General features: G+C 46.5%; 3 protein-coding genes across 9 annotated transcripts in view; 1 reads left to right on the top strand and 2 right to left on the bottom strand.

The window, feature by feature from the left end:
- The window catches only part of LOC125041150 (mucin-5AC-like), a 514,849-nt gene that overhangs the window by 6,877 nt on the left and 497,206 nt on the right, over positions 1-10,766 (top strand). The gene's annotated exons all lie outside the window — the stretch shown is intronic.
- LOC125041288 lies at positions 718-3,024 on the bottom strand. Its single transcript, XM_047636125.1, has 2 exons — positions 2,639-3,024; positions 718-2,557 (listed from the first exon to the last, which is right to left on the bottom strand). Exons 1-2 carry the CDS (start codon positions 3,022-3,024, stop codon positions 718-720), a joined length of 2,226 nt encoding a protein of 741 aa, XP_047492081.1.
- Positions 8,466-10,766, bottom strand: part of LOC125041287 (uncharacterized protein DDB_G0284459-like) — a 40,270-nt gene continuing 37,969 nt past the window's right edge. The window contains exon 8 of the mRNA XM_047636124.1: positions 8,466-8,615. Within this exon, the coding sequence (XP_047492080.1) occupies positions 8,466-8,615 (150 nt within the window). The remainder of the gene's footprint in view (positions 8,616-10,766) is intronic.

The following is a 10,766-nucleotide window of genomic DNA, read 5'->3' as shown; positions in this document are numbered from 1 at the left end:
TTTTTTTCTATGTCATTTTCACTCTGTTTTTATCTTAACTACTCTTTTTCTACATCATTACATCCTAATATGGATTTCTGATACTGTAATATACTGAATACTGTAATATAATATGATTTCTGTACATTTTTTGGTACAAAAATAACTATGACTTCATATGAAAATGAAGAAAACATAGCCGGATCTAGAGAAAAAAAAAGGGGAAAAAAAAATCTTATCTAGATTATGATATGAATTCACCGTAATTTATCACATATTCCACATGCTTTACGGCCTGTCATCACGTTCGTTCATTTTTGTCACACATCGCTTTGAATATGATTCCGACCCCCAAAACCTTAAGCCCCGCCCCCTCGACTCCTGTCCTATAAAAGGGTATCATTACAGCGGAAATGACGGCTCGTGAAAAGCACCGCCGCCTCCTCCCTTCAGTCTTAAAAACACAGGCAGGTTCCTTGAAGCTGAAGAGACGCTACGTGGTCACTATGCTGGTGGGAATCGCACGTTCTCGGGAATCCAATCGCCGTCCCTTCCTGTTTAGAATCTCACATTCTCGGGAATCCAATCGCCGTCCCTTCCTGTTTAGAATCTCACATTCTCGGGAATCCAATCGCCGTCCCTTCCTGGTGGGAATCTCATATTCTCGGGAATCCAATCGCCGTTCCTTCCTGGTGGGAATCGCATATTCTCGGGAATCCAATCGCCGTCCCTTCCTGTTTAGAATCTCACATTCTCGGGAATCCAATCGCCGTCCCTTCCTGGTGGGAATCTCACATTCTCGGGAATCCAATCGCCGTCCCTTCCTGGTGGGAATCGCATATCCTCGGGAATCCAATCGCCGTCCCTTCCTGGTGGGAATCTCACATTCTCGGGAATCCAATCGCCGTCCCTTCCTGGTGGGAATCTCACATTCTCGGGAATCCAATCGCCGTCCCTTCCTGGTGGGAATCGCATATTCTCGGGAATCCAATCGCCGTCCCTTCCTGTTAGAATCTCACATTCTCGGGAATCCAATCGCCGTCCCTTCCTGGTGGGAATCTCATATTCTCGGGAATCCAATCGCCGTCCCTTCCTGGTGGGAATCTCATATTCTCGGGAATCCAATCGCCGTCCCTTCCTGGTGGGAATCGCATATTCTCGGGAATCCAATCGCCGTCCCTTCCTGGTGGGAATCTCACATTCTCGGGAATCCAATCGCCGTCCCTTCCTGGTGGGAATCTCATATTCTCGGGAATCCAATCGCCGTCCCTTCCTGGTGGGAATCTCACATTCTCGGGAATCCAATCGCCGTCCCTTCCTGGTGGGAATCTCATGTTCTCGGGAATCCAATCGCCGTCCCTTCCTGGTGGGAATCTCACATTCTCGGGAATCCAATCGCCGTCCCTTCCTGGTGGGAATCTCACATTCTCGGGAATCCAATCGCCGTCCCTTCCTGGTGGGAATCTCATATTCTCGGGAATCCAATCGCCGTCCCTTCCTGGTGGGAATCTCATATTCTCGGGAATCCAATCGCCGTCCCTTCCTGTTTAGAATCTCACATTCTCGGGAATCCAATCGCCGTCCCTTCCTGGTGGGAATCTCATATTCTCGGGAATCCAATCGCCGTCCCTTCCTGGTGGGAATCTCATATTCTCGGGAATCCAATCGCCGTCCCTTCCTGGTGGGAATCTCATATTCTCGGGAATCCAATCGCCGTCCCTTCCTGGTGGGAATCTCACATTCTCGGGAATCCAATCGCCGTCCCTTCCTGGTGGGAATCTCATATTCTCGGGAATCCAATCGCCGTCCCTTCCTGGTGGGAATCTCACATTCTCGGGAATCCAATCGCCGTCCCTTCCTGGTGGGAATCGCATATTCTCGGGAATCCAATCGCCGTCCCTTCCTGTTTAGAATCTCACATTCTCGGGAATCCAATCGCCGTCCCTTCCTGGTGGGAATCTCACATTCTCGGGAATCCAATCGCCGTCCCTTCCTGGTGGGAATCGCATATTCTCGGGAATCCAATCGCCGTCCCTTCCTGGTGAGAATCTCACATTCTCGGGAATCCAATCGCCGTCCCTTCCTGGTGGGAATCTCACATTCTCGGGAATCCAATCGCCGTCCCTTCCTGGTGGGAATCGCATATTCTCGGGAATCCAATCGCCGTCCCTTCCTGGTGGGAATCTCACATTCTCGGGAATCCAATCGCCGTCCCTTCCTGGTGGGAATCTCACATCCTCGGGAATCCAATCGCCGTCCCTTCCTGGTTAGAATCTCATATTCTCGGGAATCTAATCGCCGTCCCTTCCTGGTGGGAATCTCACATTCTCGGGAATCCAATCGCCGTCCCTTCCTGGTGGGAATCTCACATCCTCGGGAATCCAATCGCCGTCCCTTCCTGGTGAGAATCTCATATTCTCGGGAATCCAATCGCCGTCCCTTCCTGGTGGGAATCTCACATCCTCGGGAATCCAATCGCCGTCCCTTCCTGTTTAGAATCTCACATTCTCGGGAATCCAATCGCCGTCCCTTCCTGGTGGGAATCTCACATCCTCGGGAATCCAATCGCCGTCCCTTCCTGGTGGGAATCGCATATTCTCGGGAATCCAATCGCCGTCCCTTCCTGGTGGGAATCTCATATTCTCGGGAATCCTATCGCCGTCCCTTTCCTGTTGGGAATCTCATGTTCTCGGGAATCCTATCTCCGACTTTTCCTATTGGGAATCTCATGTTCTCGGGAATCCTATCTCCGACTTTTCCTATTGGGAATCTCATGTTCTCGGGAATCCTATCTCCGACTTTTCCTATTGGGAATCTCATGTTCTCGGGAATCCTATCTCCGACTTTTCCTATTGGGAATCTCATGTTCTCGGGAATCCTATCTCCGACTTTTCCTATTGGGAATCTCATGTTCTCGGGAATCCTATCTCCGACTTTTCCTATTGGGAATCTCATGTTCTCGGGAATCCTATCTCCGACTTTTCCTATTGGGAATCTCATGTTCTCGGGAATCCTATCTCCGACTTTTCCTATTGGGAATCTCATGTTCTCGGGAATCCTATCTCCGACTTTTCCTATTGGAATCTCATGTTCTCGGGAATCCTATCTCCGACTTTTCCTATTGGGAATCTCATGTTCTCGGAATCCTATCTCCGACTTTTCCTATTGGGAATCTCATGTTCTCGGGAATCCTATCTCCGACTTTTCCTATTGGGAATCTCATGTTCTCGGGAATCCTATCTCCGACTTTTCCTATTGGGAATCTCATGTTCTCGGGAATCCTATCTCCGACTTTTCCTATTGGGAATCTCATGTTCTCGGGAATCCTATCTCCGACTTTTCCTATTGGGAATCTCATGTTCTCGGGAATCCTATCGCCGTCCCTTCCTGTTTAAAATCTCATATTCTCGGGAATCCTATCGCTGTCCCTTACTGGTGGGAATCTCATGTTCTCGGGAATCCAATCGCCGTCCCTTCCTGTTTATAATCTCATATTCTCGGGAATCCTATCGCTGTCCCTTACTGGTGGGAATCTCATGTTCTCGGGAATACTATTATCAACCTTACCCTATTACCATCTGTGTATCGATCTGTTTCTTCCTCCCTCCCTCCCCTCCCTCCCCCCCTCTCCTTCTTCTCTTTCTCTTTCTCTTTCTCTCCTTCATTATCCTTCCCACATCCTGAAAGTTAAAAGGAGTAAGGGGAAACCATGGAAGAAGAATGCAGCCGGAACCCCTTCCCCTCAAGACGCAACTTCTCGGGCATTTACTTATGACACCCGATGACAGATTTTGTCACGGGAAACGAAAAGGGAAATTGGGAGAGGGGGCGGTGTATGAAAGGAGATGGAGGGAAGGAGGGAGAGAAAGGAGAGAGAGAAAGGAGAGGGAGAAAGGAGGAAGGAGGGAAGGTACGGAGGATGGAATGAGAGTAAGGAAGAAAAAGGGAGGGTAAGGGGGAAGGAATGAGAGTAAGGAAGAAGGAAGGGTAGCAAGAAGAATGAAGGATAAGAAAGAGAGAGAGAGAGAGAGAGAGAGAGAGAGAGAGAGAGAGAGAGAGAGAGAGAGAGAAAGGAGAGAGTGAGGAAAGAGAGAGAGTCCGAAAGGCGGGGGTGTAAGTAAATGGAAGAGAGAGGGTAAGAAGAGTAGGACGAAAGCTGGGAGGGGGGGTGGGGGGGTGGGGGTGGAATACTGCGTTGCTAATCCGGACTTTCCCATTTTGAAAAACACTTATCCTATTTCGCCAATAAGCCCTGGTCTACAGTATTGCTCCAACCGCAACTTCGTAACTCCTGCTCCCCCACCTCATATATATATATATATATATATATATGTATATATATGTATATATATGTAAATATATGTATATATATATATATATATATATATATATATATATGGGGAAGGAGGGAGGGAGAGTGAGTGATTATATATATATACATAGATAGATAGATATATAGATAGATAGATAGATAGATAGATAGACAGAAAGATAGAGAGAGAGAGCAAGAGCAAGAGCAACTAATCTCCGCCCCCCGCCCCACCCCCCCCCCCCGGCCGCCGAGCACGTGGCCGTCCAGAACACACCCACGGTGAGCCATCGCAGCTTCGAGGGACCGTAATTATCGGATCAACCTAATTGCCTTCATCCGCACCGTCGCCAAAGTCAGCAGCATCTACGTCGGCAACAAGAACAAATACAGCGACAACAACAACAACAACATCCACGTCGGCAACAAGAACAAGTACAGCGACAACAACAACATCCACGTCGGCAACAAGAACAAGTACAGCGACACCAACAACATCCACGTCGGCAACAAGAACAAGTACAGCGACACCAACAACATCCACGTCGGCAACAAGAACAAGTACAGCGACAACAACAACATCCACGTCGGCAACAAGAACAAGTACAGCGACACCAACAACATCCACGTCGGCAACAAGAACAAGTACAGCGACACCAACAACATCCACGTCGGCAACAAGAACAAGTACAGCGACACCAACAACATCCACGTCGGCAACAAGAACAAGTACAGCGACACCAACAACAACATCCACGTCGGCAACAAGAACAAGTACAGCGACAACAACAACAACATCCACGTCGGCAACAAGAACAAGTACAGCGACACCAACAACAACATCCACGTCGGCAACAAGAACAAATACAGCGACAACAACAACAACAACATCCACGTCGGCAACAAGAACAAGTACAGCGACAACAACAACATCCACGTCGGCAACAAGAACAAGTACAGCGACACCAACAACATCCACGTCGGCAACAAGAACAAGTACAGCGACACCAACAACATCCACGTCGGCAACAAGAACAAGTACAGCGACACCAACAACAACATCCACGTCGGCAACAAGAACAAGTACAGCGACAACAACAACAACATCCACGTCGGCAACAAGAACAAGTACAGCGACACCAACAACAACATCCACGTCGGCAACAAGAACAAGTACAGCGACACCAACAACAACATCCACGTCGGCAACAAGAACAAGTACAGCGACACCAACAACAACAACAACAACGTCAATATCCACGGAAACAAGAATGACGACGATGACAACGACAGTAACAACAACAACAACAGAAGAATCAATCACCTTACGTAACACGGAAGATAATCAGCCTTTTTTCCACTTCCTTTTTTCTCCTCCTCCTCCCCCTCCTCTCTCGCTCTGTTTCCTTCTCGCTGACTCTCTGTCTCTCGCTCTCTCCTCTCAGCATCTTTCCTCTCTCTCTCTTCCTTCCCCCTTTCCTCCCTCCCTTCCTTCCTTCCTAACTTTCTCCCTATCTCCCTCCTCCCTCTCTTTCTCTCCATTCGCCCCCATTTCCTCCACCACGTGCTTGCAAGAGGGTTGGAGGAAAGTAAACGAAGTGTGAAAGGTTGAAATAAACAAAAAAAAAGGGGAAAAAGGAGAGAGAGGAGAAAAAGAGAGAGAGAGATGAGGAGAGAGGAGGGAGGGAGAGGAGAGATAGGAGAGAGAGAGAGAAGAGAGGCAGCGAGAAGAGCCCGAAAAGAGAGAAGAAAAAAGGAGAAAGGAAAAGGAAAAAGGGAAAAAGAAAGGAAAAGAGAGAAAGGAGGGGAAGAAGAGGAAAGAGAGGAAGGAAAGAGAGAAGAAGAAGAAGAAGAAGGAAGAAGAGGAGAGAGGAGAGGGAGAGGGGAAAAAGAGAGAGAGAAGATGGGGAGAAAAAGAGAGGAGAAGGGAGAGAGAGAGAAAAATAAAAGAGAGTTTGGAAAAAGAGAGAGAGAGAGAGGGGGGGGAGGGGGAGAGTGAGGGGGGGGGAAGAGAGAGAGGGGAGGGTGAGAGAAGAGAGAGAGAAGGGGGAGAGAGGAGAGATGAGGAGAGGGGGGGAGAAAAGGAAGAGAGAGGGGGGGAAGAGAGAAGAAAAGAGTTTGAAGAGAGAGAGAGAGGAGGGAAGAGGAGAGAGAGAGAAAGAGGGGAAAGAGGAGAGAAGAGGAAAGAGTGGGAAGAGAGAAAAATGCGAGAAAAGGAGAGAGAGGGGGGGGGGGAGGAAAGAGAAAAAGAGAGAGAGGGAGAGAGAGACGAAGGAGAGAGAGAGAAAAAGAGAAAAAGGAGAGAGAAAAGGTAAAAGGAAAAAGAGAGAGAGAGAGGGTGGGGGGGAGGAGAAGAGAAAGGGGGGAGAAAAAGAAAAGAGGGGGAAGCGAGAGAGAGAGAGAGGGAGAGAGAGAGAGAGAGAGGAGAGAGAGAAGAGGGGGCGAGTTTGGAAAAAGGTGGAAAAAAAAAACAACTCAAGCAGGGAAGGGGGAGAAAGGGGAGAAGGGGAGGGGGGTATCACGCCTCCCCCTCCTTCCCCTCTCGTCTTGGAAACACCTGCATTCTATTAGCCTGGCCATCCCTCCCCCTCCCCCTCCCCCCTCCCATTCAATCCTTCGCCCTGGTTTGTCCACCAATGTGGATGGTGCGAGTGAACAATTCACCAAGGGTGTCATTTACATATTCATCTTGATCTCTGGCATTTACCCACCTCTGTACCAGTTAAAATAAACACACACACACACAACACCCCACCCCCCCACACACACACCAAAACACACACAAAACCCAAAACACACAACAACACCCAACACACTTCTTATGAAAATAAGTTTTTTTTAACACATCTTACCTGCGTCTCCAATATATATAAAATACTCAAATACATAGCTGGGCAAATTACACACACACAAAAAAGTCACTGTAATAAACATACAACCAAACAAACACGCCAACAATACAGAACAAAATAAAACAAAATAAAAAATAAAGGAAATTTCCCAAATCATATTATAACGTTTCCTTGAAAAAAAAAAAAGAATAAAAAAAAAACGGAAAAAAAAAAGGGGAAAAAAACAAAGAGAAGGCGGGGACTTTAACACGAACACGCAGATGCCGAAAGGAAAAAGGAACTTTAAGAGAAAGAAAAAAAAAACCAAAAACAAAAAAACAAGATGGCGCAGCAGCAAAAGAAAACAAAAATAAAAAATAATCCCCCCCCTTCCTCCTCTCCCCACTTCTCCTCCTCCTCCCCCCCTTCCTCCTCCTCCCCCCCTCCCTCCTCCTCCCCCCCTTCTCCTCTCCTCCCCCTTCTCCTCCTCCCCCCTTCCTCCTCCCCCTTCCTCCACCTCCTCCTCCCTCCTCCTCCTCCTCCCTCCTCCTCTCCTCCTCCCCCCCTCCTCCTCCTCCTTCCCCCTTCCTCTCCTCCCCCTTCCTCCCCCTCCCCACCTCCTCCTCCTCCTCCTCCTCCTCCTCCTCCTCCTCCTCCTCCCCCCCCTTCCTCCTCCTCCCCCCCCTTCCTCCTCCTCCTCCCCCTTCCTCCTCCTCCTCCCCCTTCCTCCTCCTCCTCCCCCTTCCTCCTCCTCCCCCTTCCTCATCCTCCTCCCCCCTTCCTCCTCCTCCCCTTCCTCATCCTCCTCCCCCTCCTCCTCCCCCCTTCCTCATCCTCCTCCCCCCTCCTCCTCCCCCCCTCCTCCCCCTCCTTATTAGGAATTACAAGGAACAATTCATTAGATTCTCAGACTCGAATCTCTTTTCATTTGTAAAATCCTTCCGATCTGTCCTCCAGGCAACACCGATTACTGAAGCAGACAGCAACATCAGCTCTTAAAAGGTAGTCATGGTGAGGCACAAACACACACAGACAGCCTACCAGCCTACCGTATAAATTTATACCTACATGCTGATGTACTTGAATACATAAATACATACATACACACATGTGAATGTATGTGCGTATACACACACACACACAAACACACACACACACACACACACACACACACACACACACACACACACACACACACACACACACACCCAGTACATTCCACGTGCATTCCGAGAATAACCTCCCCCTCCCCCCCAAAGCGTCTCCACCTCCCCGTCGCCGACAACCCCTCTGCTCTTAGCCATAACAACCCACAACCCACACCTACAACCCCTCCCCCCCCCCCCCTAATAACCCCTAAGGAAGCCAGCCTGCAATAAGCCCGGTTCCTCCCGGTAATAAAAAGCGGGTAAAGGTGCCCGGCCGAGACCAAGAGTTCTGGCGCCCATGAACTGCCTGCTCGACGGACATGTTTCAAACGCGTCGGACTGCGTGCTCTGCTATAGGATGTTTCGTCTGTGTGGGTTTGCTTCTTCGTGTCTGTCTGTCTGTGTCTATATTTCAAATAATTGTCCGTGGGAATAAAGACAAGGACAGGAAAACAACAATAATAACGACGACGACGACGACGACGACGACGACGACGACGACGACGACGACGACATCAACAAAAACATTGACAAAGGCCCCCGTAAAAAAAAAAAAAAAAAAAAATTAATCTGGTAAAGTTTCTTTTGTACATATTTCGTTGAAGACTTCTTTTTCCCCCCAACTAGCAAAAACAAAAACAAAAAACAAAAAAACAAAAAAATCTTCCTCAACTTGCATCTTCAAGAGAAAAGCCTCATGAAAGGAGAAAACAATCTTTAAGGGTCGGTTTTTCTTTTCTTTTCGTTTATTTTCATTTGTATCATTCCCCTTTATCTTATTTCCGGGCAGATAAAGAAGACTTTAGCAATTACATCTTCATCTCAATCAACAGTCAAAAATAATTCAACATTTCCCCTAAAAAAACAAACCAGAGGAGACGGAGGAGAAGAGGAAGAAGAAAAAAGAAGAAGAAGAAGAAAAAGGAGAAGAAGAAGGAGGAGGAGAAAGAAGAAGAAAAAAAGAAGAAGAAGTAGAAGGCGAAGAAGAAGAAGAAGAAGTAGAAGGCGAAGAAGAAGAAGAAGAAGTAGAAGGCGAAGAAGAAGAAGAAGAAGGCGAAGAAGAAAGAAAAGAAGAAGAAGAAGAAGAAGAAGAAGAAGAAAAAGAAAAGGAAGAAAAACAAAAACAAAACAAAAAAATAACAAAAAGCCGAATAGATTTCCCCCCAGCAATATTCAAATACACCAGTTGCAACATTTCTTACGCCTTCTCAATTTCAAGCGTATCCACTTGAGACGCAATAAAAACCATTTCGTTTCGTTTCGTGCCTTTCATCCTCCAACACACTAAGGGGAAAAAATACGGAATTTTCGCTTTTCTTCAAAAACTGACCTTCAAACAAAACTCGAAACTGTATATTTTACAGAATTCACAAAATTATTTTCATTATTATTATTTTTTTAATGATACGTACATAAAATACATACATACACATATACAATCATACATATATACATAATATATAATTCGTAAATAATATACAGATATACTATCATACATATATACAGCATATCTATATCTATATCTATATCCATCTATCTATATATACATATATATATTCTATGTATATATGTATGTATGTATGTATGTATGTATGTATGTATGTATGTATGTATGTATGTATGTATGTATGCATGTATGCATGTATGCATGTATGCATGTATGCATGTATGTATGTATGTATGTATGTATGTATGTATGTATGTATGTATGTATGTATGTATGCATGTATGTCTGTATGCATGTATCCATGTATGTATGTATGTATGCATGAATGTCTGTATGCATGTATGTCTGTATGTATATATCCATGTATGTATGTATTTATGTAAGCATAAATGTAGGCACGCAAGTCTAATAACAGCCTATGCCACTACCATGCCACAAAGACCTCTCCTACTAGATTTTTTTTTTTTTTTTTTTTTTTAACATGCGGCCCTGGAAACACCTAGAGGAGAGAGAAGATTCCCGCGGCCAGAGTGGGGGATGATAAGATAAAAAGCAAAGTAAAAGAAAAAGAAAAAGAAAAGAATGGAAAAATCCCTCTCGAGGAAAATCTCACCCCCCCCCCCCCCCCATCCATCGCACCTTCTTCCTTCGTAATAAAAAGTACAATAAACAAATCAATAAATAAATAAAAAATAAATAAATAAAAATGATCTACAGAATAGAACCTCTTCTACCACGTGGTAACTTTTTCATAACTCATAAGTCCGGGGACAAAACAACAATGAAAAAAAAAGAAAAAAACGCAGTTCCAAGACGTCGTACCCTTTCTTTGTCGCCCCCCCCCCCCCCTTGTCCCACTCTTCTCTCCTCCCCATTCCCTCTTTTCCCCCTCCTCCCCCCTTTTTCCCTCCTTCCTCTTCCTTCTTTTCCCCTATTCCCCCTCCACCCTCCATTCCCCCTACCCCCTCAAGAAAATCCCTCATTTCCCCCCTCCCTCCCTCCCTTCTTTTCCCCTTTCCCTCCTCCCCACTCAAGAGCAAACCCCTCCCTCC

Source organism: Penaeus chinensis, chromosome 30 (assembly GCF_019202785.1).
Source record: "Penaeus chinensis breed Huanghai No. 1 chromosome 30, ASM1920278v2, whole genome shotgun sequence".
In the NCBI taxonomy this organism is placed as follows: Eukaryota; Metazoa; Arthropoda; class Malacostraca; order Decapoda; family Penaeidae; genus Penaeus; species Penaeus chinensis.
Note: the sequence above shows the minus strand (reverse complement) of the source record. Positions and strands in the feature narration are given on the sequence as shown.

Coding starts and splice junctions, on each gene's coding strand:
- LOC125041288 (XM_047636125.1), bottom strand. CDS start 3,024: ATGAGATTCCCAATAGGAAAAGTCGGAGATAGGATTCCCGAGAACATG. Junction 2,558..2,638: donor TTCCCAACAGGAAAGGGACG/GCGATAGGATTC, acceptor GATTCCCACCAG/GAAGGGACGGCGATTGGATT.